This window comes from Nematostella vectensis, chromosome 9 (genome assembly GCF_932526225.1).
Source record: "Nematostella vectensis chromosome 9, jaNemVect1.1, whole genome shotgun sequence".
NCBI lineage: Eukaryota > Metazoa > Cnidaria > Anthozoa > Actiniaria > Edwardsiidae > Nematostella > Nematostella vectensis.
Window position 1 is genome coordinate 8,656,854 of NC_064042.1, and position 27,746 is coordinate 8,684,599.

At 42.8% G+C, this 27,746-nt stretch overlaps 4 protein-coding genes across 4 annotated transcripts; 1 reads left to right on the top strand and 3 right to left on the bottom strand.

Annotated features, from left to right (window-relative positions):
• Positions 1-716: 716 nt before the first annotated feature.
• Positions 717-5,504, bottom strand: LOC5515398. The gene is made up of 5 exons (XM_032385137.2): positions 4,360-5,504; positions 3,696-3,902; positions 3,185-3,331; positions 2,458-2,607; positions 717-1,953 (listed from the first exon to the last, which is right to left on the bottom strand). The coding sequence occupies exons 1-5, from the start codon at positions 4,760-4,762 to the stop codon at positions 1,580-1,582; spliced, it is 1,281 nt and encodes a 426-aa protein (XP_032241028.2). The 5' UTR covers positions 4,763-5,504; the 3' UTR covers positions 717-1,579.
• A 128-nt stretch (positions 5,505-5,632) lies between these two features.
• Positions 5,633-27,555, bottom strand: LOC5515397 (SID1 transmembrane family member 1). The gene is made up of 27 exons (XM_048732447.1): positions 27,177-27,555; positions 26,183-26,304; positions 25,686-25,844; positions 25,547-25,592; positions 25,204-25,302; positions 25,038-25,121; positions 22,641-22,773; positions 22,179-22,235; positions 21,844-21,937; positions 21,189-21,262; positions 20,978-21,067; positions 20,314-20,468; positions 19,890-19,963; positions 16,773-16,839; positions 16,299-16,372; positions 15,946-16,020; positions 15,397-15,445; positions 15,159-15,201; positions 14,935-15,009; positions 14,406-14,542; positions 11,121-11,223; positions 10,757-10,824; positions 10,188-10,234; positions 8,006-8,123; positions 7,565-7,675; positions 7,176-7,289; positions 5,633-6,792 (listed from the first exon to the last, which is right to left on the bottom strand). Exons 1-27 carry the CDS (start codon positions 27,369-27,371, stop codon positions 6,730-6,732), a joined length of 2,526 nt encoding a protein of 841 aa, XP_048588404.1. The 5' UTR covers positions 27,372-27,555; the 3' UTR covers positions 5,633-6,729.
• Positions 8,722-9,373, bottom strand: LOC5497940 (histone H2A). The gene has a single exon (XM_001619665.3). The coding sequence runs from the start codon at positions 9,325-9,327 to the stop codon at positions 8,950-8,952; it is 378 nt and encodes a 125-aa protein (XP_001619715.1). The 5' UTR covers positions 9,328-9,373; the 3' UTR covers positions 8,722-8,949.
• On the top strand, positions 9,592-10,274 carry LOC116619866 (late histone H2B.L4). Its single transcript, XM_032385139.2, has one exon. The coding sequence runs from the start codon at positions 9,649-9,651 to the stop codon at positions 10,018-10,020; it is 372 nt and encodes a 123-aa protein (XP_032241030.1). The 5' UTR covers positions 9,592-9,648; the 3' UTR covers positions 10,021-10,274.
• Positions 27,556-27,746: the final 191 nt, after the last annotated feature.

Consider the following 27,746-nt stretch of genomic DNA (forward strand, 5'->3'; position numbering starts at 1 on the left):
ACAAATTCCAATCATTCCACTTCTGAGACAATCTTTTACAAAACTAATGGGACACTTTCCCTCCCCCTTCCTCAATGTTGGAGGGCAAATGATCACCTTGCTACTGCTTGTGTTTTGAGCTGAAAAATCGCCTCTAACCAATATTAATCGGGGAGAGAGGGTTGGCGGTTGTTCATATGGGAAGTGTCCCACTTTTGTTGAGGATTGTAGATACTGGACATCAGAGTCAGTCGTTTTAAGTTTCTATTCAATCTCTTTGCATCTCCGTAGCTTTGAATCGTCTCATGCAGAATGACTGTGCAGGAGACTATAGCTTTGAATCGATCTTCAGAAGAAGGATCTACGATAATTTTCGAAACACCGTTCGAAATACTGAACTCTATGAAAACAGCATACTCTCTTATGTACATATAATACATTATTGACAGAAGAGATTTGTGAAGTTAGAAAAACACAAAAAATGGGGAGAAAACCTTGTGGCCCATCCGCCATCTTGATTTTGGAGCGCACGAGGCATGATGGTCAAGATAACACAGGGTGACCAACGACAGGGAGAAATGTTTGAGCTGTGTTGTGTTGGGCTGCAAAGCGCCCTGCCTGACTCGAGATGCATTGTCAAAATGAGGGGGCTAAAAATACCGCGAAACGCGTATCTATAGGGATCTCTTCTCCTCTGAGATTGAGCATAGTTTTTTTTTTGAGCATAGTTTTTTTCAGCTTAGTTTCAGTTACCCTGGGTACCAGAGGCTCCAAGCTTCACTAGAGCCGCTAAGGGTTGACGCCGCAGCCGCTAAGGGTTGACGCCGCAGCCGCTAAGGGTTGACGCCGCAGCCGCTAAGGGTTGACGCCGCAGCCGCTAAGGGTTCACGCCGCAGCCGCTAAGGGTTCACGCTGCAGCCGCTAAGGGTTGACGCCGCTTCGCGGCTCTATTGAAGCTTGGAGCCTCTGGTCCCCAGGGTAAGTTTCAGTTTACATTTATTCACTCAAAATGCATTTTTCACGTTATTAAACGAAATATTAAAGCACGCTTATAAAATGTACAACAAGGAGGCCAGTAGAAAATCACAATGCTTAACAGGCCTCCTAAACCCCAAGCTTGTAGCTGATCAGTCGTAGAGAGTATACACTCGATTGACAAAACGTTGTCGTCAACCGGCTTCGCGACTACGCGACAAGCCCGCATGTAAGCATGGGTAAAGACCACTGAAGCGGCTTGCTTCATATATTAGCCTATGCCTGAAGTTGACGACAACGTTTTGTCAATCGAGTGTATGCACTTGGACCCAACTCCCCTCCTCCCCTAACCCCGCCCCTGGTGGAATGCTTGATATGCGCGGTACTTTTTGTCTGGTACTTGAACTCTCCTATACTCGGATCCGGTCTTACAATCTTAAAAAATCGACCAGATAGAGCCGCGTAGGAGTGTTCAGCTCCTGGTACTTAGCGGTCCAAACTAAGTAAAAGAAAAATCAAGACTTATAAAGAGCTCTAGAATTATAGATGATGGCGGACCGATAAAATCACGCCCAACGTCCTACGTCCCACGCCCCTCTTCTGTGATTTCATGCAGCCATTAGTGTCAAGGCAACTTGATACATACACCGAAAGTGGTTTTGCTCACATCCCACGCATCTAATCGATCTGTTTGCTGAACATTACTTTTGCATGCTTCTTTGATAACGTTATTTGTGGCATTTGATGGGCCATACGTGGCTCCAGTGTGACCATGCCAACAGCCGAAGTTCCCGCCCGCCCCTAGAAGTGCTTGATAGTCAGCATAGCCTCGGAGGCTGGAGGCTTGGACGTGGACTATGAGGTCTTGACAAGGTGTGGCATGGAATGAGGTGTCTCGTTGGTCAATGTAGCATAGCAACCAGCCAGCAGGTACAGCGTACCCGGTGCTTGTGTCTCTAGCGATGGCGTCGTAGCGAAGAATACTACCACATGACCTATCTGAAGGAGTAAAGCTTTGGGTTATTTATATGGAGACGGACGGATCTCATTTTTGCGTGCGTCTGTCCTCTGATAATCCGCGGATGAAGTCACAGAGTGTCCGTAAACAAAAGAAGTACGCAACGAGACGAAATCGAGTTGCGTGACAATTGTACGTGTCGGAGCAATTTACTAAGCGTTTTGGCAACGATGTTTGTTATAAACGCTGGCGTTGTACACTTGTATGTAGTGTTTATTTATTTTTTTTTTCAATAAATTTGATCAACACATTCATACAGGGCCGTAGCAGGGGTGGGGCACTAGGGCCCCCCAATATTGTCCAAAATTATAAGGAAATGAAGTGCCCCCCCCCAATATTGTCCAAAATTATAAGGAAATGACCAGTAGGGGCGTGGCTGTGCCCCAAAATATTTTCTTAATGTTTCTGTATTGTGCCCCCTAATACTTCAAGACCTACCACGGCCCTGTTATATATAATAGATAAAAACAATTGGTTAAACTCACACAAGGTACAGTTTTTGGTTTCCCGGCTAGTCCCTTGACAATCTTGTCTTCCATGCCGAGGAGCGGGCCTTGTGCAGTTACGCGCTCGTGAGCTGTGACCCTCGGTGTCACAATGCGCCCAGTTAGACCACGCCGACCAGCTACCGGCTACTGAAAGAGGTTAAAAAGAAATATCCAAGCATAAGCCAATAACCCTGACTACTATTGTACAATACATTGAGACGACCGAGTGTACGAGGAACAATACGTTGAGACACCCGGGTGTACGAGGATTGTCTTTACCAATCGGCCTGTATTCATGAGCATGGGCGGACGGACAGTGCTGAATAACGCATGCGCATGCGCGTGTTCTGGTGAAAACAAACAAAATCTCAGTGTTGAATCGTTCGAGTAAAGGTACGAAAGGCTGACTGTGGTCGCTGTTTTGACCTACTGTACAGCATTAAAACCATACTGTACAAAAGATGACAGATTTGTTTGATAATGAGGGAGTCATAAAGAACATTTTAGCCTTAGGTTTGATCTAGTTTTCTTAGCATTCGCCAAAATGTATATGACAGTTCGCCGGTAAAACGCCGTCATTTCAAAACAAAAAAGGCTGGCTTAACCTGGTTTAACCGCGCGGTACTGGAACTAGTCTTGAGTTTTTCAGCACTGTCGGGCGGACGGGACTTGACTCTAGCGCCAAGCATGGGAATGAAATATGATGCTCTCAAACTTAACTTACATGGACAGGGCTTGCTTTCCTGGTGGGGTCCTTTGCAATCACTTGCTTTACTTTGAATGGAGGTTCTGGTGCAGTAACGTTCTCTTAAGCTACGGCCCTCTTCGCTGCACATAGTCCAAGTGGACCAGGCGGTCCAAGTATCGCTTTCTTAAAAGAAAATATTAGATAAGCACAAATGTTAGTAAATGGCAGCTAAAGGAATAAAGCATTTGCATTAGCAGTTATCCCCTCACAAAAATGTTGCCATTTTTAGCTCACAATAGCATCTCAAACCTCTTGTTTTACCTCTGTTTTTGCGACAGGCGCCAGCAGCGGTTGCTACGCAGACTTGCCTAGGTCTAACAAGTATATAACCAGAGTGTCAACAGCGTCCTTAACCCTCATCGTTCTCTCGGCCGTACCAAATCTTTCGATATTCGATATATTCCCCAATTTATCTCGCACATCGTATTTGCGATGCACTTCTCCCCATACTACTCCTCTTGCCACTGATGATACAATTACCCCATACCTGGACAGGCCACGTGACCACAATGCTTTGTTTGCTGTGTAATTACGTCATCTGAGCAGTTCGAGGTATAGTTATGTATGGGGGCGGAGCTTGCGCAGTTTCTTGTTCGTGATTGGCTGCCTCCCCCACACGTGACGCTACACGTGGTCCATGAGCTCCACGCATGCGTATCAGGGAGGCTGTCCGTGTAAGCACTCCTCTTCAATCCTAAAAAAAAGTACCTTGATAAAGTGTGATGGTCTACACGCCTGCGAATGCTCGATTTTGTGGCGCCCAATTAGCCTCGTTGAAGAAATAGTGTTCACATGATTTAAAGTATCTTAACCTTTCCTCTTCGTCAGATATCATAAGCGAACGAAAGTAAATGGCCCGCGCTAGCCATCTTGCAGGCATTTATTTACCCGGTGTTTTTCTCTATGCGCCGAGTTTTGGCCGCCATCTAGTTTTGTTCCGGCTGTAGGCCCGCGCGCACTCTGAACACTGACAGACATGTGAATATCACTAGGCTTTAAGGTAGGTTGGCAGAAAGATCGTTCATATGCACGTGTCTCAAGGCGCGTAGCTAGATTTTGCTGAAGGGATGAACAGCACAGTCATATTCGATCTCTCGAGAAGAAAACACGATGTTGTTTCGGGGAGCTGAGAGGGTATTATTTAAATGTACCTTTGGTACTTGTCTTCATGACCACAGCAGTGGGTACGACTATAGCAACAAGGGCTACACCCACTCCCAGGGACACCACTAGGCACCTCAGGCGCTTTCGACCTCGCGAGACACCCTGAACATCCTCCGAACGGCGCGTGAAGGCACCTTGAGCGCGCACACCTTGAACAGCACCCTCAACATCGCTAGTAGGGTGCTGACGTGCTGCCTTGATGTTTGTATCTAAATTCACTTCACTTTTGGCGTCACCGGGACGATCAGCAAAGACGCTTTGGCTACAGTGGGCTTGCAGCATGTTGTTCCCTTGGACAGCGCCTATATCCTTAGCAGAGTCCCATTCCTTGATGTGTGCTCCTGCCTCAGTATGGGGAGGGGTATTTGGGCGATCTGCGGCGTCTTCCATTAGAGTATCGGCACTCGCACAAGTAGCTGTGTGGTTTTAGCTATTTGGTCGTGTGGCTCTTTTAGCTAACTGCTATATAACCAGTGCACTTGGGGAGGATCTGATAACATGACTTGTGCTGAATACCGATACTAGGTCCGTGAGACAGGAATACTTTAAGTGAATCGGAATTCGATAAAGCGAATAGAAGGCAATCGTTTTATTGATTTAATAAGACGCGTGATTTTCTTACTTTGTTATTTCAAAATATTTAGACGATGATACTAAGTTTAATCCAATGAAACTAATGATTTTATTCGAATTAACACCGTTTATGTACCAGAATTTTCAAAACGCACGGTTCTCAGATTTTTTAGAAAAGGTTTCACAAGTGCATTATATTTCCTACAGAAAATTCATACATTTCCATATCCTTGTCGATAATTACCTTAAAATGCGAATAGCACATCGGTTCGTAGAAGATAGCTAATATACGACTAATTGCGACCCATATCAATCGGTTCCCCTTATTAAGAAAACGTTGTCGTTTTGGGAGTCTGGTACCGAAAAAAACTTTTCCTAAAAAAGTCAATGACGTTTAGAATATTTGTACTTCGAAAATACTTTGACGAAACACCAGGGTTGAAATGTAGCACAGCATTGTACAATGGAAAATACTATATACTCCAGCCTAGTCAGGCTTTCGATGGCCCATCACAGAAACCCGGTCAGAACGTCTGTGACTAGGCAGTAAATATCAGCAATGCACTGAAAAGCTGGAGAACGTCCCCCCTTCCCAATATAACCCCCTATCCCTCGGCACAAGGCCCCGTATAAGTCTTTTATCGTGAAATATAATAAAGAGATAAAGTTTCATCAATGAAAATATCATAAATATATAATTTCTTTATTCGCCAAACTCCACTTTCCCTGAAAAAAATATTTATCTTATCACCAAATGTTATTGTACCATCCTTAAGATACCACTGCTCATAGACTAACATGTTCAATCAAACAACAGGGAACCACAAGAAGTCTACTTTAGAGAGAGCATCCTTGCTGACCCAGAGTGAGATTGTATTCAATTCCGCCCTGGGTCCAGGGGATGCAAGAGTGGCCCTGTTAATTTAAAATTATTAACAATAAACATATAAATAAAATGGAATTTTAAAATTTGATGCAATCAATGGCTTTAGATAATCCAACCAGTGTTTTAAATGATATTAAATTGAGAGGTCATATTTCAACTAGAATAGTTATTTATAGTGACCCACACATGCTAGCAACTTTGTTTGTAAAACATGAAGCACAAGTTAATCATTAGCTAATAAATCCAGCTGGTTTGTGTTCTACAAACAAATCAAATCACTGCGCATACAGCACGTTGAAACGGGGGGTGCCTAACGAGGTATTTGGCTGTTTAAAGGATTTAGGTTTTTTTTTTCAAAGGTCGGAGGGTAATTTGGGATCATTTTGAAGATAAGAAAAGTTTATATTTATGCAGGTTTAGGAGATATCAATAGTTCACAATATGCGCACAAATAACGATTCAGATTAAAATATTCCTTTTGAAATTAAGATAATTTGAAGACTGGTTGGATTATCCTATATAGCCCTTGATACTGTTATACTGTTTAATTTCTTTCTGTCATTTTGACATGACATACCCATAATGATTTTATTTGCCAATTAAATATAAAGGAATTTATCAAATCAAACCACCCATCTATGGCAACTTCAACAAAGAGGACATAGAAAGACTGTTGTCAAGCATTATAGACAGGATAATGCAACTATTTTAAGAAAAAAAGCAAGGTAGACAAATTGCGCATCCTTTTTATAAATTTTCATCTTTAGGCCAGCCAAACAAATTCAGCTTATGTATGGTTATTCGGCCCAGGTTTGTTTCAGAATTTTTGCTTGCTTTATAAAGACCAGAAAATATAGTTAAACCTGGGCAGATATGCTCAAGGGTTTTTGGTCTTTCTCTAAAACACAGGAATTCTTGTCCTAGGAACGCCTTGTAGATCATCATCAAGTGTAAGTAATGCCTGGGGACAGAGTAAAAGTCTTGGTTAGTAAATTGATAAATCACCCCACCATGACCAATAGGATAGCGATGGGACCTTTTTCATTTATAGATTTCTTGTTACAAAATAAAGCAACTTTTATTCTAGAATACCATACCCAGGTTTAGCTCAATTTAGTGGCATCATAAACAGAAGTTTTCTTATTCAAGCCATCAACAAATAAGGTTACATAGGTCTATTTAAGTTGTACCTTTGGCTACTAAAAATATTCTTTAAGCCTTTCTTGTTAACTTTTTAATGCCCCTACTTGTTTTTAACTATGTTTTCACTGTCTGTCAATTATGTAATCATTGCTAGTCAGAGGGGACGGCAGAGGTGTTATCAATAAGTGTGATTTTACTCACTAGAAATGAAAAGAACATAGCACATGCAGACAGGAAATGCCATACATCATGGTCATCATAGAAACCCATCAGCAAACAATGGCTGTTTCCTTCACGTGAATGGGCAGGACTTTCCTGAATAAACAATAAATAAAACAATATGACTTATTTAGATGAATGACCTTAGAAGGGTCTAATGTTGGATCGCAATATAACCCAATAAAACTGGTGGTGACATGACATTTCAGCCAAGTAGCTAGGCAAACACATTATTATCATATTTAATAATCTTCAAGCATATGATTATCATATTTAATTATCTTCAAGCATATGATATCTATGCTTTGAATCCCCCCTCACCTCTCCTGTGAGTTCTTATATTCACAAGCCACTGAGGATGTAGATTTTACCTGCCATGATGTCAGCCTCTTGAAGAAAAAAACAAGTGCAGCTATCCAGCATAGCAAAGACAGTCCACTGACAACAAATGGTAGAGGAAGGATGCGCTCCTTATTTCTTAGCTATATGTAGATAAAATTTATGGCAAAGTTACCATAATGTTTTTAAACCATTGTAGGTAGACCATATCATGGCATTCAGTTGCTCTTTAAAACAGAAGACTAAAGGTCAAAACAATGAAAAAGTTATCATAGATCAATACTCACTTCTCATAACAATCCTTAGGGGTGTTAGCCTAAAAGTAAGTGTAAGTCCAAAAAGTGTAAATCCAAAAAGAAAAGGGCAAAATAAGCTTTTGGAATGAAACTTTTCTCACACATATGGATTTTGATGGTCTGATGTGAGCCCCTTTTTTAAGTATTTTTTTTAATTTACCTTTTTTTAAAATTTACCTTCATGATGACGTAAAAGCCAATGTAGAGGAGGCCATTAACAATCAGGATAGCAAGCAGGTAAGTGGCAAAGTCCCTTGGCTCGTTGACCACACCATTTATGGCACTGCATTTAGATAGACATTAGGTGTAGTTAATAATACTGTCAGACGGAATTTTGTATTCCTAGAATGTGCATTGTATGTTAGATAACTCTTTTTTATTATTCTGGACTAAGGCCAAGCCTTTAAGCTTAAGTTTGCTTATTCCAATTGCACTACCTTATAATTTATACCCTCTAATAGATACACAGAAGATGTCACAGCACAGTCACTTCAGAAACAAGAGTCACACAACAGCGGCGGTTCCTGTTCCATAATGGGGGGATCAGAGCAAGGGTTTCAAGAAAAAGGGGGGGGGGGGGGAAGATCATTGTTCCTTCCTGGGATTTCCTTATATTTTTAAGGAAAATATCCGAAAGTAGGGGCCGGATCTGCTAATCCTGCACAACTTCTCATTGCAATTTTTATTTGTTTAGGACATGCTGACATCATCTGTGCATCTATTAGAGGACACGCAAAAATGAGATCTATTTGTTAATTACAAGTACTCTTAGAGTCCTTCTGACAGCCCCGCCAATGGAAAAATATATTCATGTCTCACAGGGCGAAAAAATGTATAAATACATTATTCCTTTTGCCAAAGTTATCCCAACTACAATGTACAGACAACCAGAGTAAAACTGAATGTTAAGACTTTATTCGCCGAACCGTTTAAAGAGGGAACTACAAATATTGAAATAAAACTAACTTAAATATTTCCAAGCTACATATACTTGATTTATAAATCTGCGAAGTAACACTTATGTACAATTCTAAGATCATTTCAACTGGGATGTACCAACGTTTATTATTGTCTTTCATCACGAAGCGATACAACTCCTTCACTTTCTCGTAGTCGCGTTTTTAACTGCTTTTCTTCTCTGACTTCTTGGGCAAAAGCACGGCTTGGATGTTGGGCAGCACGCCACCCTGAGCGATGGTGACACCGTGAAGCAATCTGTTCAACTCCTCGTCGTTTCTGACAGCCAACTGCAAATGTCGTGGGATAATTCTAGTCTTCTTGTTATCGCGCGCAGCGTTCCCGGCTAACTCGAGGATCTCAGCGCTTAGATATTCCAAAACAGCGGCCATGTACACGGGCGCTCCGGCGCCAACACGCTCGGCGTAGTTCCCTTTACGAAGATGGCGATGAATTCGACCGACAGGAAATTGTAATCCTGCTCTAGACGAGCGAGTTTTCGACTTGGTTCCCTTCGCTTTTCCTTTGCCACGGCCAGACATCTTGGAACGTGTTTATACTCGAATAAACAAACCGTACGAAGTGTTCGGAATTTTTTATTTATACGACAGAGGAGGATCGAAATAAACCAATCAAAATGGAGACACGGGGTTATCGTGATTTAGCCTTCATTTATTATGCAAAACACCCGTCTAAAACTGTTCCCTTTGAGGTAAGAACTAGTTCTAGCCAATCACAAGAGGGTAATTTCGATCCGCATACTAATTGATCCGAGGCCGGATCTGATATAAATACGAACGCGTCCTCGTAGGAACGCCAGATCTTATCCTTTGTTAGCGAGTTGTCAAATAAACTTCGTCAAAATGCCGCCAAAACCAGGAGTTGGAAAGAAAGGAGAGAAAGCTCCGGGCAAAAAGAACGTTGGCGGAGATAGAAAGAAGCGAAAGCGAGGACGCAAAGAAAGTTATGCTATTTACATCTATAAAGTTTTAAAGCAAGTCCACCCCGACACCGGTATCTCGAGCAAGGCAATGGGCATAATGAACTCATTCGTGAACGACATCTTTGAACGCATCGCCGGTGAAGCTTCCCGCCTGGCGCACTACAACAAAAAGTCCACCATCACGAGCAGGGAAATCCAGACGGCTGTTCGTCTGCTTCTTCCCGGTGAGCTGGCCAAGCACGCCGTGAGCGAGGGAACCAAGGCCGTCACCAAGTACACCAGCAGCAAGTAGATCTCAGCGAGCGGAATAAAGGAACAAACGCGAGGAGGATCAAATCACTACATGGATTTTAGATCGGCCCTCGATCCCTTATTCGAATATAGGCAGCGATCGTGACGTTATGTGGGTTGTGGACAGTAATTATGCAGACGTTATTGTTGTATATAGAGACTACTTACAAGGCCCAGTTGACTATGTTGGCAATCAGTAGCAGTAACATGCGGTCCTGTGTAAATTAAAGAGTGTAAATAAACGAATTAACAATATTACGTCTCTGTCGTTTGAATATCCAGAAAAAAAAAATACATATACCTATTTCAAAAAACCTTGTCACTGCGAAATGGCAGTTCTAGGTCTCTGACATTGCTAGAATTTATTTAACACCTTTAATTTTACGAATGACTAGTACCCAGAAGCACTGGCACTATTTGCCATTCAGCATTTGCACTGAACCTTTTTTGAAATAGGTGTAAATGGATTTATCAGTAGCTTACTCAACCTTATTTTGCCTAGACCCCTAATCATCAAATCATCTTATGCTAAGTTTTTGGTTTGAAAAGGCATTTTTTCTAACTGCTTACCTTGAAATAACTTAGTTGAAATTCTATGTATTTATACTAATATAAATTTTATAATTATATAAATTTTAAGGTACTGTGACCCACCCCCCCCCAATATTTTCTAAATGCCTCTGTTGTGGCTCTCCAATATCATGAGGCCTGCTAAAGCTCTGTGAGCACTATGTCACCTTGTATGTGGGACAGGCGCAACAGTCGTACCGCAGCAAATGAAACACACTGAAAAATGATCCCACGGCTACAAGAAAACAAAAATACTTGCTGTCATATGGAGTGGAGCTCAGTAAATGAGAGATCAACACTCCTGTAGTGTGATGTAGATCTACACTTGTGAAAAAGAACATGGCACTTCAACATTTTTTCCTAACACTTTATGCTAAGGTTCTTTTCATGTCACAGAATTTGGAAATCAAGGGTATATCAGGAGCCTCAAGGGGAGGCTAAAGACAGGCTATTATTCAACAATGCACATTTTTTTCCCAATGTGGCCCACCCACCCTTCCCTTTTCACCATGGCCTGCGATCTTTTCTTACCAAATTTCACCCTGCCCATGTAGTACAGCTGAGAGCTGACATAGAGGCAAACAGTGATGTGTATTATACAGAACACCAACCAGAAAGTGAATGAGGCAAACAACTGCAACAAAAACAAATATATAAGATATAAATGTAAAACACATTCAAAGTCAGTCCATTTTTGTGGGAAGTGAACTTTTGGGTCTTGCATGCACCTATTTCAATGAACACCATTAGTAAGTACATTTTTGTCCACAACTAGCCTTAGGGACCCTAAGTGCCTATGGATAAGTACTTGGGAAAATTTTATACCAACAAGAATAAGACAAACATATCTGATTTGTTTTAGGAAATAAGTTGAAACCCACTACAACTATCAATATGATAGGAAACTAAGGCATGTAAACTATGAACACACCCACCACAGCAGCGTAGCCAGGATTTTTAGCAGGAGGGCCATTTTCTCCTGTATTTAGGTAATTTACTGTTACATTTACTGTATTTTTGCCTGCTAGAAGGGGGGGGGGGCTGGACCACCCCCCTGGCTACGCCCCTGCACCACAGCTATCTACCAAAAGGATAGCGGCAAATGAGGCATATACTCTATGAGCACACTCACCACGCCCACCACAGCTATCAATATGATAGCGGCAAATGAGGCATATACACTATAAGCACACTCACCACTCCCACCACAGCTATCAATATGATAGCGGCAAATGAGGCATATACATTATAAGCACACTCACCACTCCCACCACAGCTATCAATATGATAGCGGCAAATGAGGCATATACACTATAAGCACACTCATGACGCCCACCTAAGCTATCAATATGATAGTGGCAAATGAGGCATATACACAATGAGCACACTCACAACGCCCACCACTGCTATCAATATGATAGTGGCAAATGAGGCATATACACTATAAGCACACTCACCACGCCTACCACAGCTATCAATACGATAGCGGCAAATGAGGCTATACACTATAAGCACACTCACCACTCCCACCACAGCTATCAATATGATAGCGGCAAATGAGGCATATACACTTTAAGCACACTCATGACGCCCACCTAAGCTATCAATATGATAGTGGCAAATGAGGCATATACACAATGAGCACACTCACGACGCCCACCACTGCTATCAATATGATAGCGGCAAATGAGGCATATACTCTATGAGCACACTCACGACGCCAACCACAGCTATCAATATGATAGCGGCAAATGAGGCTATACACAATGAGCACACTCACCACGCCCACCACTGCTATCAATGATAGCGGCAAATGAGGCATATACACTATGAGCACACTCACCACGCCCACCACAGCTATCAATATGATAGCGGCAAATGAGGCATATACACTATAAGCACACTCACCACGCCCACCAAAGCTATCAATATGATAGCGGCAAATGAGGCATATACACTATGAGCACACTCACCATGCCCACCACTGCTATCAATATGATAGCGGCAAATGAGGCATATACACTATAAGCACACTCACCACGCCCACCACAGCTATCAATATGATAGCGGCAAATGAGGCATATACTCTATAAGCACACTCACCACGCCCACCACAGCTATCAATATGATAGCGGCAAATGAGGCATATACACTATAATCACACTCACCACGCCCACCACAGCTATCAATATGATAGCGGCAAATGAGGCATATACACAATGAGCACACTCACCACGCCCACCACAGCTATCAATATGATAGCGGCAAATGAGGCTATACACTATAAGCACACTCACGACGCCCACCACTGCTATCAATATGATAGTGGCAAATGAGGCATATACACAATGAGCACACTCACCACGCCCACCACTGCTATCAATATGATAGTGGCAAATGAGGCATATACACAATGAGCACACTCACCACGCCCACCACTGCTATCAATATGATAGCGGCAAATGAGGCATATACACAATGAGCACAACCACCACAGCTACCAGTATGATAGCGGCAAATGAGGCATATACACAATGAGCACACTCACCACGCCCACCACAGCTATCAGTATGATAGCGGCAAATGAGGCATATACACTATAAGCATACTCACCACGCCCACCACTGCTATCAATATGATAGTGGCAAATGAGGCATATACACAATGAGCACAACCACCACAGCTACCAGTATGATAGTGGCAAATGAGGCATATACACAATGAGCACACTCACCACGCCCACCACAGCTATCAGTATGATAGCGGCAAATGAGGCATATACACTATAAGCACACTCACCACGCCCACCACAGCTATCAATATGATAGCGGCAAATGAGGCATATACACGATAAGCACACTCACCAGGCCCACCACAGCTATCAATATGATAGCGGCAAATGAGGCATATACTCTATGAGCACACCCACCACAGCTACCAATATGATAGCGGCAAATGAGGCATATACACAATGAGCACACTCACCACGCCCACCACAGCTATCAATATGATAGCGGCAAATGAGGCATATACACAATGAGCACACTCACCACGCCCACCACAGCTATCAATATGATAGCGGCAAATGAGGCTATACACTATAAGCACACTTACCACGCCCACCACAGCTATCAATATGATAGCGGCAAATGAGGCTATACACTATAAGCATACTCACCACGCCCACCACTGCTATCAATATGATAGTGGCAAATGAGGCTATACACTATGAGCACACTCACCACGCCCACCACAGCTATCAATATGATAGCAGCAAATGAGGCATATACACAATGAGCACACTCACCACGCCCACCACAGCTATCAATATGATAGCGGCAAATGAGGCATATACACTATAAGCATACTCACCACGCCCACCACAGCTATCAATATGATAGCGGCAAATGAGGCATATACACTATAAGCACACTCACCACGCCTACCACAGCTATCAATATGATAGCGGCAAATGAGGCATATACTCTATGAGCACACTCACCACCCACCACAGCTATCAATATGATAGCGGCAAATGAGGCATATACACTATAAGCACACTCACCACGCCCACCACAGCTATCAATATGATAGCGGCAAATGAGGCATATACACTATAAGCACACTCACCACTCCCACCACAGCTATCAATATGATAGCGGCAAATGAGGCATATACACTATGAGCACACTCACGACGTCCACCTAAGCTATCAATATGATAGTGGCAAATGAGGCATATACTCTATGAGCACACCCACCACAGCTACCAATATGATAGCGGCAAATGAGGCATATACACAATGAGCACACTCACCATGCCCACCACAGCTATCAATATGATAGCGGCAAATGAGGCGTATACACTATGAGCACTGGCAGCAATATCAGGGTGTCTGGTCTGGTAGACCTTGACCATGCCAAGACAAGTTATGATGTACATGAAGGAGGTATCTGCAATCATTGAGAAAAAATCATTCATCATATAGCCTCCGTTGCACCTACCATGGAATGAGAGATTAGATGTTAGCCGGAAACACAGGCTAAGGTTAGGGAGGTCCTGGGGGGGAGGGGGGGTTATCCAACAGTGCCCAATATTTTATATCCCCATGAAATAACAAAGAAATTTACCAATAAAAAATAATTAAGTCCTATAACCAAGATTAAAACTTACCACCCAAAGAAAACCAAACCTGGATTCTATACCCCAAAATACCAGGCAAAGTTCTCAAAAAACAGAAAATATGTCAAACCCCTTGTCATGCTAATATAAGTATCTCCTGGGGATGTCCTACTGTAGTCATCTTTTGTAGTCAAGTCTTTGATATCCACACCCACACACTTACCAAACTGGAAATTAGAGTTGTTGGGGCACACATGGTAACAAGCACTTAGGACTCCTTCCATCACTAGAGCCATGGCTGCAATATATATTTCAATTATAGTTATGATAATATAACATTATACAATAGGAAACATTGTTACTTAACCTGTTTTTCTGGATATAAGCAAAAACAATCATTCAAAAGTAAAGTAGCTCCACATAATTATAACTTCTATGTTCACTCACCCATAGCATAGAATATCTGGTAGTGTTGTGGAATTCCATTGTGCTGAAGGGAAAACAAAAATTCAATTTTTACTTCACCTTTAACAACATCTTTTCACACATTTTTTGGTACCCTGTCCAAATCATTTGATATTAGACAAGGGAAATAAATAAATAAGTAATATAATATCAAACTAAGGGCTATTGCTCATTTATAAAGCAGTACATAGGATATTTTTCTGGTTTTTCAAAACTTTACCTTTACATTCAGATCATTAGCTGCTACAGCCTGCCGGTGAAGTCGATCTCTGCCAAGGTGAATAACCACAGAAAACAACAAGTCAACTGAGCACTCAATATTTCTGTTTATTGTTGTTGTTGTTGCTAACTTATGTTAGTGCTTGCTCTTAGGTAAAAAATGCTTCCACTATACCCTTTGTGCTATCTCTTCAGGGCTGTAGGGAGGGGTGGGGCTCTGGGGGCATGTCCCCCCCCCAATAGTTAGTATATATATATATATACACATACATAAGGAAATGACCAGTAGGGGCGTTGCTGTGCTCCCAAATATTTTCTCAATGTTTCTGTATTGTTCCCCCCCCCCCCCTCCCCAATGTTTCGAGGCATTCTACAGCACTGCTCTTAAAGTCGCATTGTCACCAGTTTACTTCCGGAGGTCCGACGGAAACCTCAACCATTAAAAGACAAAAGTTTTTTGTCATGTTCCTTGTGCTTGCTAGACGGACCTGAGTAGTGTAGGACAGGGTGAATTCCTCCCCTTTGTCAATTCTATAATAATGTGTCTCACCTTCTTAGGACAAGGAAAAAGAACAGAATCCCTAACATGACATAGCCAATATTGCTGTACACATTATTGAAGGCACTAGAAAAAACATAGATCACATCAATTTCCACTGTCTCAAAATCCCCAGAAGTGGTAGGCCATGTACGAGAGAGTGCTTCCTTTCCCCTCCCCAGCCAGAGTTTTGATAAATACAGTACAACTCTTGCTCTGATTAGTGTATTTTAACAAATGGAAACAACTTTACCTTACTGCTAAAATGTATCAATCAGAAGAGGGAGGACATGTATAACCTTTTTTAACTAATCTTTTTCATAGCATAATTCACAACTAACACCAGCACAAGCATAGACACATACCTCAGTACGCCCGCCGGATGAGCACAGAAAAAGTTATAGTAGCAGATATCCTGATCTCCACTGGAATTCAACACCTACAGTGTAAGGCAAGCAAAAAAAAATTACCATCATCAGAATACATATCCTTATTAATATTAGCAGCCCCTTTTCAATAATCAATCACTATCCACATCATAATCATCACTATCATCATCACCACCATCATCATCATCATAGCTATCATCATCACCTCCAGATCATAATCACAATAATCCAAATCATCATCACCCTCGCCATCACAATCATTATCACCAACAACAACATAATAACCTTCATCACTAACATCACCATTATTTGCATCATTATTGCCATCACAACTATTAACATCATTATCAACACCACAACCATTACCATCAACACCATTATCACCTTCATCACCATCATCATCTCCTCTCCCTTCCAGTCACAGCACCTCCACACCCAAACTGAATATACCTTCTGGTATGTGATTACCAACTGGACCACAGGTAGAGTGTAGAACACTGCTATCACCACAAGGTTCCTGAAATCAATAAAAATAGAAAAAATGCAACTGGTTAGTACGACTACATTACCTAAAGCTTGTAAAAATTGTTCAATTCATCACTAGGCTTCAAACATGGAAAGTCTTGTGTATTTTCATTCTCTCCATTTCTAGGCAGAGCCATTGTTTCCTCCCATATGCCCTCTCCCCCTTATGTATTGTATGGCTATAGTCAGTCCTCCCACCATACCCCTGTGTTACAAGGTAAAGTATGACCATGCCCAGTCTTCCCAACCCCCAACCCTGTGCTGCAAGGTAAAGTATGACCATGTCCAGTCCTCCCCACCCCACCCCTGTGCTGCAAGGTAAAGTATGACCATGTCCAGTCCTCTCCATCCCTAACCCTGTGCTACAAGGTAAAGTATGACCATGTCCAGTCCTCCCCACCCCACCCCTGTGCTGCAAGGTAAAGTATGACCATGTCCAGTCCTCCCCACCCCACCCCTGTGCTGCAAGGTAAAGTATGACCATGTCCAGTCCTCCCCACCCCACCCCTGTGCTGCAAGGTAAAGTATGACCATGTCCAGTCCTCTCCACCCCACCCCTGTGCTACAAGGTAAAGTATGACCATGTCTAGTCCTCTCCATCCCTAACCCTGTGCTACAAGGTAAAGTATGACCATGTCCAGTCCTCCCAACCCCCAACCCTGTGCTACAAGGTAAAGTATGACCATGTCTAGTCTTCCCAACCCCCAACCCTGTGCTACAAGGTAAAGTATGACCATGTCCAGTCCTCCCAACCCCCAACCCTGTGCTACAAGGTAAAGTATGACCATGTCCAGTCCTCCCAACCCCCAACCCTGTGCTACAAGGTAAAGTATGACCATGTCCAGTCCTCCCAACCCCCACCCCTGTGCAACAAGGTAAAGTATGACCATGTCCAGTCCTCTCCACCCCACCCCTGTGCTACAAGGTAAAGTATGACCATGTCCAGCCCTCTCCATCCCCACCCCTGTGTTACAAGGTAAAGTATGACCTTGTCCAGTCCTCCACACCCCACCCCTGTGCTACAAGGTAAAGTATGACCATGTCCAGTCCTCTCCATCCCTAACCCTGTGCTACAAGGTAAAGTATGACCATGCCCAGTCCTCCCCACCACCAACCCTGTGCTACAAGGTAAAGTATGACCATGTCCAGTCCTCTCCATCCCCACCCCTGTGCAACAAGGTAAAGTATGACCATGTCCAGTCCTCCCAACCCCCAACCCTGTGCTACAAGGTAAAGTATGACCATGTCCAGTCCTCCCAACCCCCACCCCTGTGCAACAAGGTAAAGTATGACCATGTCCAGTCCTCTCCATCCCCACCCCTGTGCAACAAGGTAAAGTATGACCATGTCCAGTCCTCTCCATCCCCAATCCTGTGCTACAAGGTAAAGTATGACCATGTCCAGTCCTCCCAACCCCCACCCCTGTGCAACAAGGTAAAGTATGACCATGTCCAGTCCTCTCCACCCCACCCCTGTGCAACAAGGTAAAGTATGACCATGTCCAGTCCTCTCCACCCCACCCCTGTGCTACAAGGTAAAGTATGACCATGTCCAGTCCTCCCCACCCCACCCCTGTGCTACAAGGTAAAGTATGACCATGCCCAGTCCTCCCCACCACCAACCCTGTGCTACAAGGTAAAGTATGACCATGTCCAGTCCTCTCCATCCCCACCCCTGTGCAACAAGGTAAAGTATGACCATGTCCAGTCCTCTCCATCCCTAACCCTGTGCTACAAGGTAAAGTATGACCATGTCCAGTCCTCCCAACCCCCAACCCTGTGCTACAAGGTAAAGTATGACCATGTCCATAGTCCTCTCCATCCCCAACCCTGTGCTGCAAGGTAAAGTATGACCATGTCTAGTCTTCCCAACCCCCAACCCTGTGCAACAAGGTAAAGTATGACCATGTCCAGTCTTCCCAACCCCCACCCCTGTGCTACAAGGTAAAGTATGGCCATGTCTAGTCCTCCCCACCCCCACCCCTGTGCTACAAGGTAAAGTATGACCATGTCCATAGTCCTCTCCATCCCCAACCCTGTGCTGCAAGGTAAAGTATGACCATGTCCAGTCTTCCCAACCCCCAACCCTGTGCAACAAGGTAAAGTATGAACATGTCTAGTCTTCCCAACCCCCACCCCTGTGCTACAAGGTAAAGTATGACCATGTCTAGTCTTCCAAACCCCCAACCCTGTGCTACAAGGTAAAGTATGACTATGTCCAGTCCTCTTCATCCCTAACCCTGTGTAACAAGGTAAAGTATGACCATGTCCAGTCTTCCCAACCCCCAACCCTGTGCTGCAAGGTAAAGTATGACCATGTCCAGTCTTCCCAACCCCCAACCCTGTGCAACAAGGTAAAGTATGACCATGTCCAGTCCTCTCCATCCCTAACCCTGTGCTACAAGGTAAAGTATGACCATGTCCATAGTCCTCTCCATCCCCAACCCTGTGCAACAAGGTAAAGTATGACTATGTCCAGTCCTCTTCATCCCTAACCTTGTGTAACAAGGTAAAGTATGACCATGTCCAGTTCTCCCAACCCCCAACCCTGTGCTACAAGGTAAAGTATGACCATGTCCAGTCTTCCCCGCCCCAAAACCCTGTGCTACAAGATGAGGTTTGACCATGTCCAGTCCTCCCTATCCCCACCCCTGTGCTACAAGGTATAGTATGACCATGTCCAGTCCTCTCCATCCCCACCCCTGTGCTACAAGGTAAAGTATGACCATGTCCAGTCCTCCCCACCCCAACCCTGTTCTACAAGGTAAAGTATGACCATGTCCAGTCCTCTCCATCGCTAACCCTGTGCTGCAAGGTAATATATGACCATGTCCTGTCTTCCCAACACCCACCCCTGTGCTACAAGGTATAGTATGACTATGTCCAGTCCTCTCCACCCCTAACCCTGTGCTGCAAGGTAAAGTATGACCATGCCCAGTCTTCCCCATCCCCACCCTGTGCTACAAGGTATTATATGACTATGGCCATAGTCATAAAAGGCACTGTTATGAACATGGTCAGTTGACTGAAGACATTGACTCACCAATGGTATAGACGGTATTTCTTTTTCAGATGCTTACGCTTCTTTTTAGCTAAGTCAGAAAGTGTCACTCCAGTCTGTAAAATAAAAATAGGTATATTTTCTGGAAATCTGGAGTCTCTGACACTCTAGGCAAAATGATCAATTGACCTCATTGAAGGCATTCCCTTTCAGGCTCAAATCCAGGGATTCTAAGGATCTTTTCAAAGAAATGTATATAACCAACAAAAATAGGGTAAAACAGATGGTGTTTTGATGTCCAAAGGAGGTTTCCCCTTTGGTAATTCCAGATCCATCATAATCTAAATTGATTACTAAAAGGGAGGAACGCATAGTCATAGATATCATATTGAAAAGTAAGAAATGAAGCACTTTTTGATGGGAGGCAGGAGTCATAGCACTTCGCTAGGAACACACCTTTTCTTACCCTGAGACGGTATATATCCTTCTCATGCTCCAAGTCGTGCAGCATGTCATAGTCCTTCTCCCAGCCATCAGTAGTGGTGGTGCCCTCCAGGAGGGCCTTTGCCTCAGGCTGCGCCCCAGTTGGTGGTGATACAGTCATGTCACTGTCACTAGTGTCTGGTGTTAAAGAATCATTAGCATTGTTGGTACGGGATGGTCATTATATCACTATATATTACTATAGCTATATATATCACTATATATTCATTATATTTCCTGAATAAGCACTGAAAAGGGCCTCAAATTGTCAAAGCATGAAGAAATTGATAATAATCTGAATGTGGGGAGGTGTGGTTTGGTGGCCAGTTAAAACATTAAGAGAAATCTATAAACTGGAGGATGTTGGGGAGGGATCATGGGGTGGTTTTGGTGATATACCACTACAACAATTACAGTGAACTTTATTTCTGAAGGGTTAATATAACAATGGGTGACATTGCATCCCTACCGGGCTTTGAAGTAAACCTTCATAATGAACCATTTCAAGTGTCCTTCTCTTGGAAAATAAAACACTCTTCCCTACCTCCACAACACCACCGCAAACTTTTGACAAACCTCAGATTCAAACTGCTACTGGATATAGTGCTTTATACTTTGAAAAATAATTAATACTATTTGCCACTCACCAATGGCCCCATACTGTGCGTGAGATGCAGCTGCAAGGGGTGCACTTCTTTCCCTCAGAGGAGATTCAATTGGGGCAGCATCATCTTCTCCTAATTAAAACAAACAAAATTTAATGCTTTTAGATATATATTTTTTTGCTGTTGTTAAAAATAGAATGTATTTTTTATGTTGTAGAATCCTGCTGTGATATCCAACAGAGAGGGAACAGACCTGCAAGATCACCGTCTGTAGTCTTTTTCGGCATCAAGATTGCCAGGAAACTCTTCCCAATATTAGCCCTTTGCCTGGAAATAATCAACATGTAAGTACAGTCACTCTGAAAAGGGTAGAGCAGAATGACTAAGTCATAATGAAAGTGATTCTATTACATTCTAAGAAACAGTGATGGGAAACACTGAAAGGGGTATCGATGAGTAAATCGAAGACTTGCAGAGGCAGGGAGACCCGCGTTTTAGAATCTGAGCCCAAGACTTTTGTAAAATTTTGAAATCTGAGCCTAGCTTTTCCGGTCTCTTAAAAACCAAGCCCAAGCTTTTAGTTTGATAAACATGCAAGCGCGAGACTCGATTATGGAATTGTTTTTGTTATAGAATCGTTTTTTTTTTCTGGAAATAAAGAACATTTCCTCATTCAACAAAAGAAACTGAAACAAATTTATTTGGAAGTGCTTGGATAAATAACCATTCTAATTAAAAAAATCTGCCATCATGAATACTACTGGTAACAGTAACACTGCACTTTTCACAGTTTTTTGCACCAAGCCATTGATGTGAAGAGCAGTTGAACAAGTGTTGTTCAAGGTTTGTAATAATGTCAATAACTATGAAAATAAAATCTCATTTGTTTTTTAGGTAAAAAAACTCACTTGCACCATATTCCAAGAATAACAGCAAAGGCAGCCAGATAGAACATGCCAAAAAACACAACTGGGAGAGCAATGGCTGGGATGTGTTCTTCAACTGAAAAAAAAAAAATAAAACACAAAAGTTTGACAGAGTTTTAATGGGAGCCTATTCTGCAGGCTTCTCAAAAGTGAATAAAAAAAAAGAAAAGATAAAAAAGAAAAGGCAATTTCTAGCTTTTTTAAGATATGGGCTACTTTTGTTTAGAATTCAAGGGGAAAAGAGTAGGTCTAGGTGATAGGTGAGCTATAGGACAGAATTTGAAGATAGATTTTGAAAAATGATAAAAGACACCTACCTGATTGAACTGGCTCGACGGTAATAGTGAAAACCTTTGTTCGATGGCTGATATAATCTAAATAACAAAAACAAACAAATGGAGATAAAGAATTATAACATAGATTTACACAATGCCTTTAATTTAGTGATTGCTATTTTTGCCACATAGGGAAAGAGGGAGCTGTCTGTATGTGGGCGAATGATGTAAGCCTGCTGGCCTATACAGCAAGTGAGTATCATATTATAAATGGCAATTGGGCACTGTTAGTGGCTTCACATGGGGGAGGGGTGGTACCTGTTGGCCTATTAGTGGGTATGATACTGCTATGTAGGGCGACAGGACATGTCTTTAAGGGGGGGAGGATGTGTACCTGCTGAACTATGGACAGATATTACTCTGAGTGAGTATTACCTTTGTTACATAGAACGACAGGGCTGTTAGCGAGTCTCCTAAGAAAAGGGAGGGGGAAGGGGTGTGTACCTGCCGGCCTATCAGTAATCAAAGTAACTTTGTCTCTTGGAGCAATAGGGCTGGTTGATCGCTGTCCTGTCTGGCACTCATTGTCTGTCGACTTCACTATCACAACAACATAGAACTGCTTCATCTGAGTTTTCTGTTGATAAACATTCAAAATAGTGAGACTATAATGTGAAAATGTGTAGCACCTCCCTCCCTCTTGCCTTATGCATGGCATGGTGTGCCCAACTGATGATAACCTGTGAACTCCACATAAACTCTATTCCCCATGACCACCTCTACCTCCACCTCCATCACCTTGTACTTATATACCACCTGTATAGTTATGGCACTCTGAAAGTATCCTGTAAACTCCACTTTATCTTAATCCACCATTTTCTTGTACTTGTTTTATGGTCATGACCCCTTTGGTGGTGACAGTCTGATATTACCCTGTGAATTCCACATGAACTCCATCCCCCATGACCCGCACCCTTTCCTTGTACTTTACGTACCTGTATGGTTATGGTCCCCTTGGTGGTGACAGTCTGATAGTACCCTGTGAACTCCACATAAACTCCATCCCCCATGACCCACACCCTTTCCTTGTACTTTACGTACCTGTATGATTATGGTCCACTTGGTGGTGACAGTCTGATAGTACCCTGTGAACTCCACATGAACTCCATCCCCCATGACCCGCACCCTTTCCTTGTACTTTACGTACCTGTATGGTTATGGCCCCCTTGGTGGTGACAGTCTGATATTACCCTGTGAACTCCACATGAACTCCACCCCCCATGACCCCCACCCTTTCCTTGTACTTTACGTACCTGTATGGTTATGGTCCCCTTGGTGGTGACAGTCTGATAGTACCCTGTGAACTCCACATGAACTCCATCCCCCATGACCCCCACCCTTTCCTTGTACTTTACGTACCTGTATGGTTATGGCCCCTTTGGTGGTGACAGTCTGATAGTATCCAGTGAACTCCACATAAACTCCATCCCCCATGACCCACACCCTTTCCTTGTACTTTACGTACCTGTATGGTTATGGTCCCCTTGGTGGTGACAGTCTGATAGTACCCTGTGAACTCCACATGAACTCCATCCCCCATGACCCCCACCCTTTCCTTGTACTTTACGTACCTGTATGGTTATGGCCCCTTTGGTGGTGACAGTCTGATAGTATCCAGTGAACTCCACATAAACTCCATCCCCCATGACCCGCACCCTTTCCTTGTACTTTACGTACCTGTATGGTTATGGTCCACTTGGTGGTGACAGTCTGATAGTACCCTGTGAACTCCACATAAACTCCATCCCCCATGACCCGCACCCTTTCCTTGTACTTTACGTACCTGTATGGTTATGGTCCACTTGGTGGTGACAGTCTGATATTACCCTGTGAACTCCACATAAACTCCATCCCCCATGACCCGCACCCTTTCCTTGTACTTTACTTACCTGTATGGTCATGGCCCCTTTGGTGGTGACAGTCTGATGGTATCCAGTAAACTCCACATAAACTCCATCCCCCATGACCCCCACCCTTTCCTTGTACTTTACGTACCTGTATGGTTATGGTCCACTTGGTGGTGACAGTCTGATAGTACCCTGTGAACTCCACATAAACTCCATCCCCCATGACCCGCACCCTTTCCTTGTACTTTACGTACCTGTATGGTTATGGTCCACTTGGTGGTGACAGTCTGATATTACCCTGTGAACTCCACATAAACTCCATCCCCCATGACCCCCACCCTTTCCTTGTACTTTACTTACCTGTATGGTCATGGCCCCTTTGGTGGTGACAGTCTGATGGTATCCAGTAAACTCCACATAAACTCCATCCCCCATGACCCACACCCTTTCCTTGTACTTTACGTACCTGTATGGTTATGGTCCACTTGGTGGTGACAGTCTGATAGTACCCTGTGAACTCCACATGAACTCCATCCCCCATGACCCACACCCTTTCCTTGTACTTTACGTACCTGTATGGTTATGGTCCACTTGGTGGTGACAGTCTGATAGTACCCTGTGAACTCCACATAAACTCCATCCCCCATGACCCGCACCCTTTCCTTGTACTTTACGTACCTGTATGGTTATGGTCCACTTGGTGGTGACAGTCTGATATTACCCTGTGAACTCCACATGAACTCCATCCCCCATGACCCACACCCTTTCCTTGTACTTTACGTACCTGTATGGTTATGGTCCCCTTGGTGGTGACAGTCTGATAGTACCCTGTGAACTCCACATAAACTCCATCCCCCATGACCCCACCCTTTCCTTGTACTTTACGTACCTGTATGGTTATGGTCCACTTGGTGGTGACAGTCTGATAGTACCCTGTGAACTCCACATAAACTCCATCCCCCATGACCCCACCCTTTCCTTGTACTTTACGTACCTGTATGGTTATGGCTCCCTTGGTGGTGACAGTCTGATAGTATCCAGTAAACTCCACATTTCGAGCCAGGTCATAGACAGGACACTAAAGTAAATAATAAAAAATAAGGAGTGTCCTTTGTATAGTAACTGTGTGATACCCAAGTATGGATCAATTGGCAAATTACCTGTGTCCCTTGAATGGATAGTATTGCACAAGTCTGGGTGTTAGACTCAAACTTGATGCGTACAGCACTGGTTGAGATGTCAAAGTTAAAAACTTGGTACTGAAAAAGAAATTAGAACAGGGATCGCTATCACACAAACTTTCCTTTGCTTGACCACATGTAGATCACACATATAGATCAAGAGGTCAAAGGATATGGATGAATTTTATGTGTGAATGAAACAAGCAAAAGGCAGTAAAAGAGTGAGAAGCGGTCTGTGTTAGCCTGTGCACTAGTGGACAAGTGATATAAATATTGGTAATCAACAGAAAAAAAAACAAATACAAACATATGACTTCATTACCACTGGCTGTGCTGGATCTGCAGACAAAGAGACAGGTTTCTTCAACCTAGAAATTCATAAAACATAAAAAAATCATGGTGTTGCCAATACGATGATGGAATATTTTTATCAGGAAAATTAAATCTGCGGAATGACTCACTTGAGCTCAAAAGGCTCCACAAAGAATGCTTTCAAGGTATAATTGATGGGTGTCAACGAAGCTGAAGCCACATGTACATGAAAGTATTGAGTCTTGGTCGGGGACATGCTGCTCTCAAGATTAGGACAGAGTGTGCGGCTTGCAAAATAGAATGGATGACTGGAATCAGAAGAAATGTTTTAGATATCTAAGGATAGCAACAATAAAATGAGATAGATTGAATGAGCAACTGTAAAAAAAGGGACAAGTTTTAGAACCATGGTGACAAAAATAGCACAGATAAAGCATGTTTGGTTTATCACTTATTTAAATTAAAATGTGCTTTATTGGTTCAGCAATTTTCTTTGAAAATCAAGAAAAATATTGTTAGCTTGTTTTAAATTGGGTCACCAGAAAACCAACCAAAAAATGTACTAGAAAATCCTCCCAGAGTTGACATCCCTGGAAAAAGGTTTTTAAAGTAGAATAATAAAAAAATGATAAAAAATATTAGTAACCTTTCCTCTGACATCATAGGAATTGACCAGGACAAAACTCCCTTTTGAAGTCGTGCTACTATCACAACTGGGTTTTCCGTCAGTGCATTTATACTGGAGACCTGGAGACGAACTGCCTGCGTCTGAAAAGAAGAAATATTCTACTTAGACCCTGTCCCCACATATCCGTTTTCGTTTGAAAACGCAACCTTTTTGTCTTGTTTCAAAAAGATCCGCGTCCACACGAAGCGAATGCTCTCCAGCGCATGTGTAGACCCACTGTTTTTTGTTTGTTTACATCACACGCGCATATTGAATCACACCATCGATTGCAAAAGGTTCCATTTTTGTCCGTCCCCACAGCACCCAAGGGGTATCGTTTTCAAATTGTTCCACTCTGGTGATCGTTTTCAAATCCTTCCGTTTTCGGTCATTGTTTTCGCGTTTACGTGTGGACAATACCTGTATCCATAACAAAAAGGTTGCGTTTTCAAACAAAAACGGATACGTGGGGACAGGGTCTTATATTATAAAGTGTATGGGTTAGACAGAAAGTTTGGACAGAGAGTGCACACCTCATTTCCTATGGAAGAATTGCTTAATCTCATGGGTCTGATATTACTTGCTTAGACTGCAATAATCAACACAATTTGTGAAGATTTCAATTTATTATTCAGGATTCACTGAGAAAGTATTCTAGTTACCGTAGCCTCTAAACAGTCTGTATATAGGCTAAGTTACCGTGGTTTGAATTTGATTGAAAGCATATTTTTCATTTCAATCCTTTCCCATTTTGCTTGTTTTTTTATTTCTTTTAACAAAAGTAACTGCTTGACGCCTATCAGTTAATACAATGCATTACAATTTTAAATCAATTTAATGAGGATAAGTTTTATTGTAATCAACTTCCATGGTGATCAATGGGAAGAAAATAAATGAGAAAAAAAATAGAGAATCAAAACAAAAAGCAAAAACAAAAGAGCAATTATTTCACAACGCAAATTCATATCCTTACCAAATTTTTAGTTCGCGTGTACTCGTACATCCAGAGATCTTCGCTTGTCCGAGATACACGTCCGGACAAGACTTGGCCAAAGGTTGCGTTCATGTAGGGGAGATTGCTGGTCATTTGAACATCTGAAGTCCGCGCAAAACCAGAGAAGAAACCCACAACGAATCCCAAATAACACAGTCTTCGGAGACAAAACATTGTTTCTTGGGAGCCCAGTTACCTATTCTAGTGTATGCCAAGTGGAAAATACCAACAGTGAGATTGTTTCTGGGGTTTTATGGTACGAAAAACAAAAACAATAAATTGGTCATGGGATCCGCCATATTTGCTCTCGCGCAAGTTACCATCTCTTCCCCAGGACCTCCCGGTCAACCAGGAAATATTCGTCAAAGAAATGTGTTCTGTTATAATGTTGCCTTCAGATATGTTCAAGGTTGAGGTTGCAGTTCGAGTCTAAGAAAATATTTGTTTTGATTTAACTGCCTCTAGAGGTGTAAGGAAATGATATTTCCTTAGACGGACTCCCCCCACCCCCCCCCACCCCCCCACAGCTAAGCCTTCTCCCCACCCCCC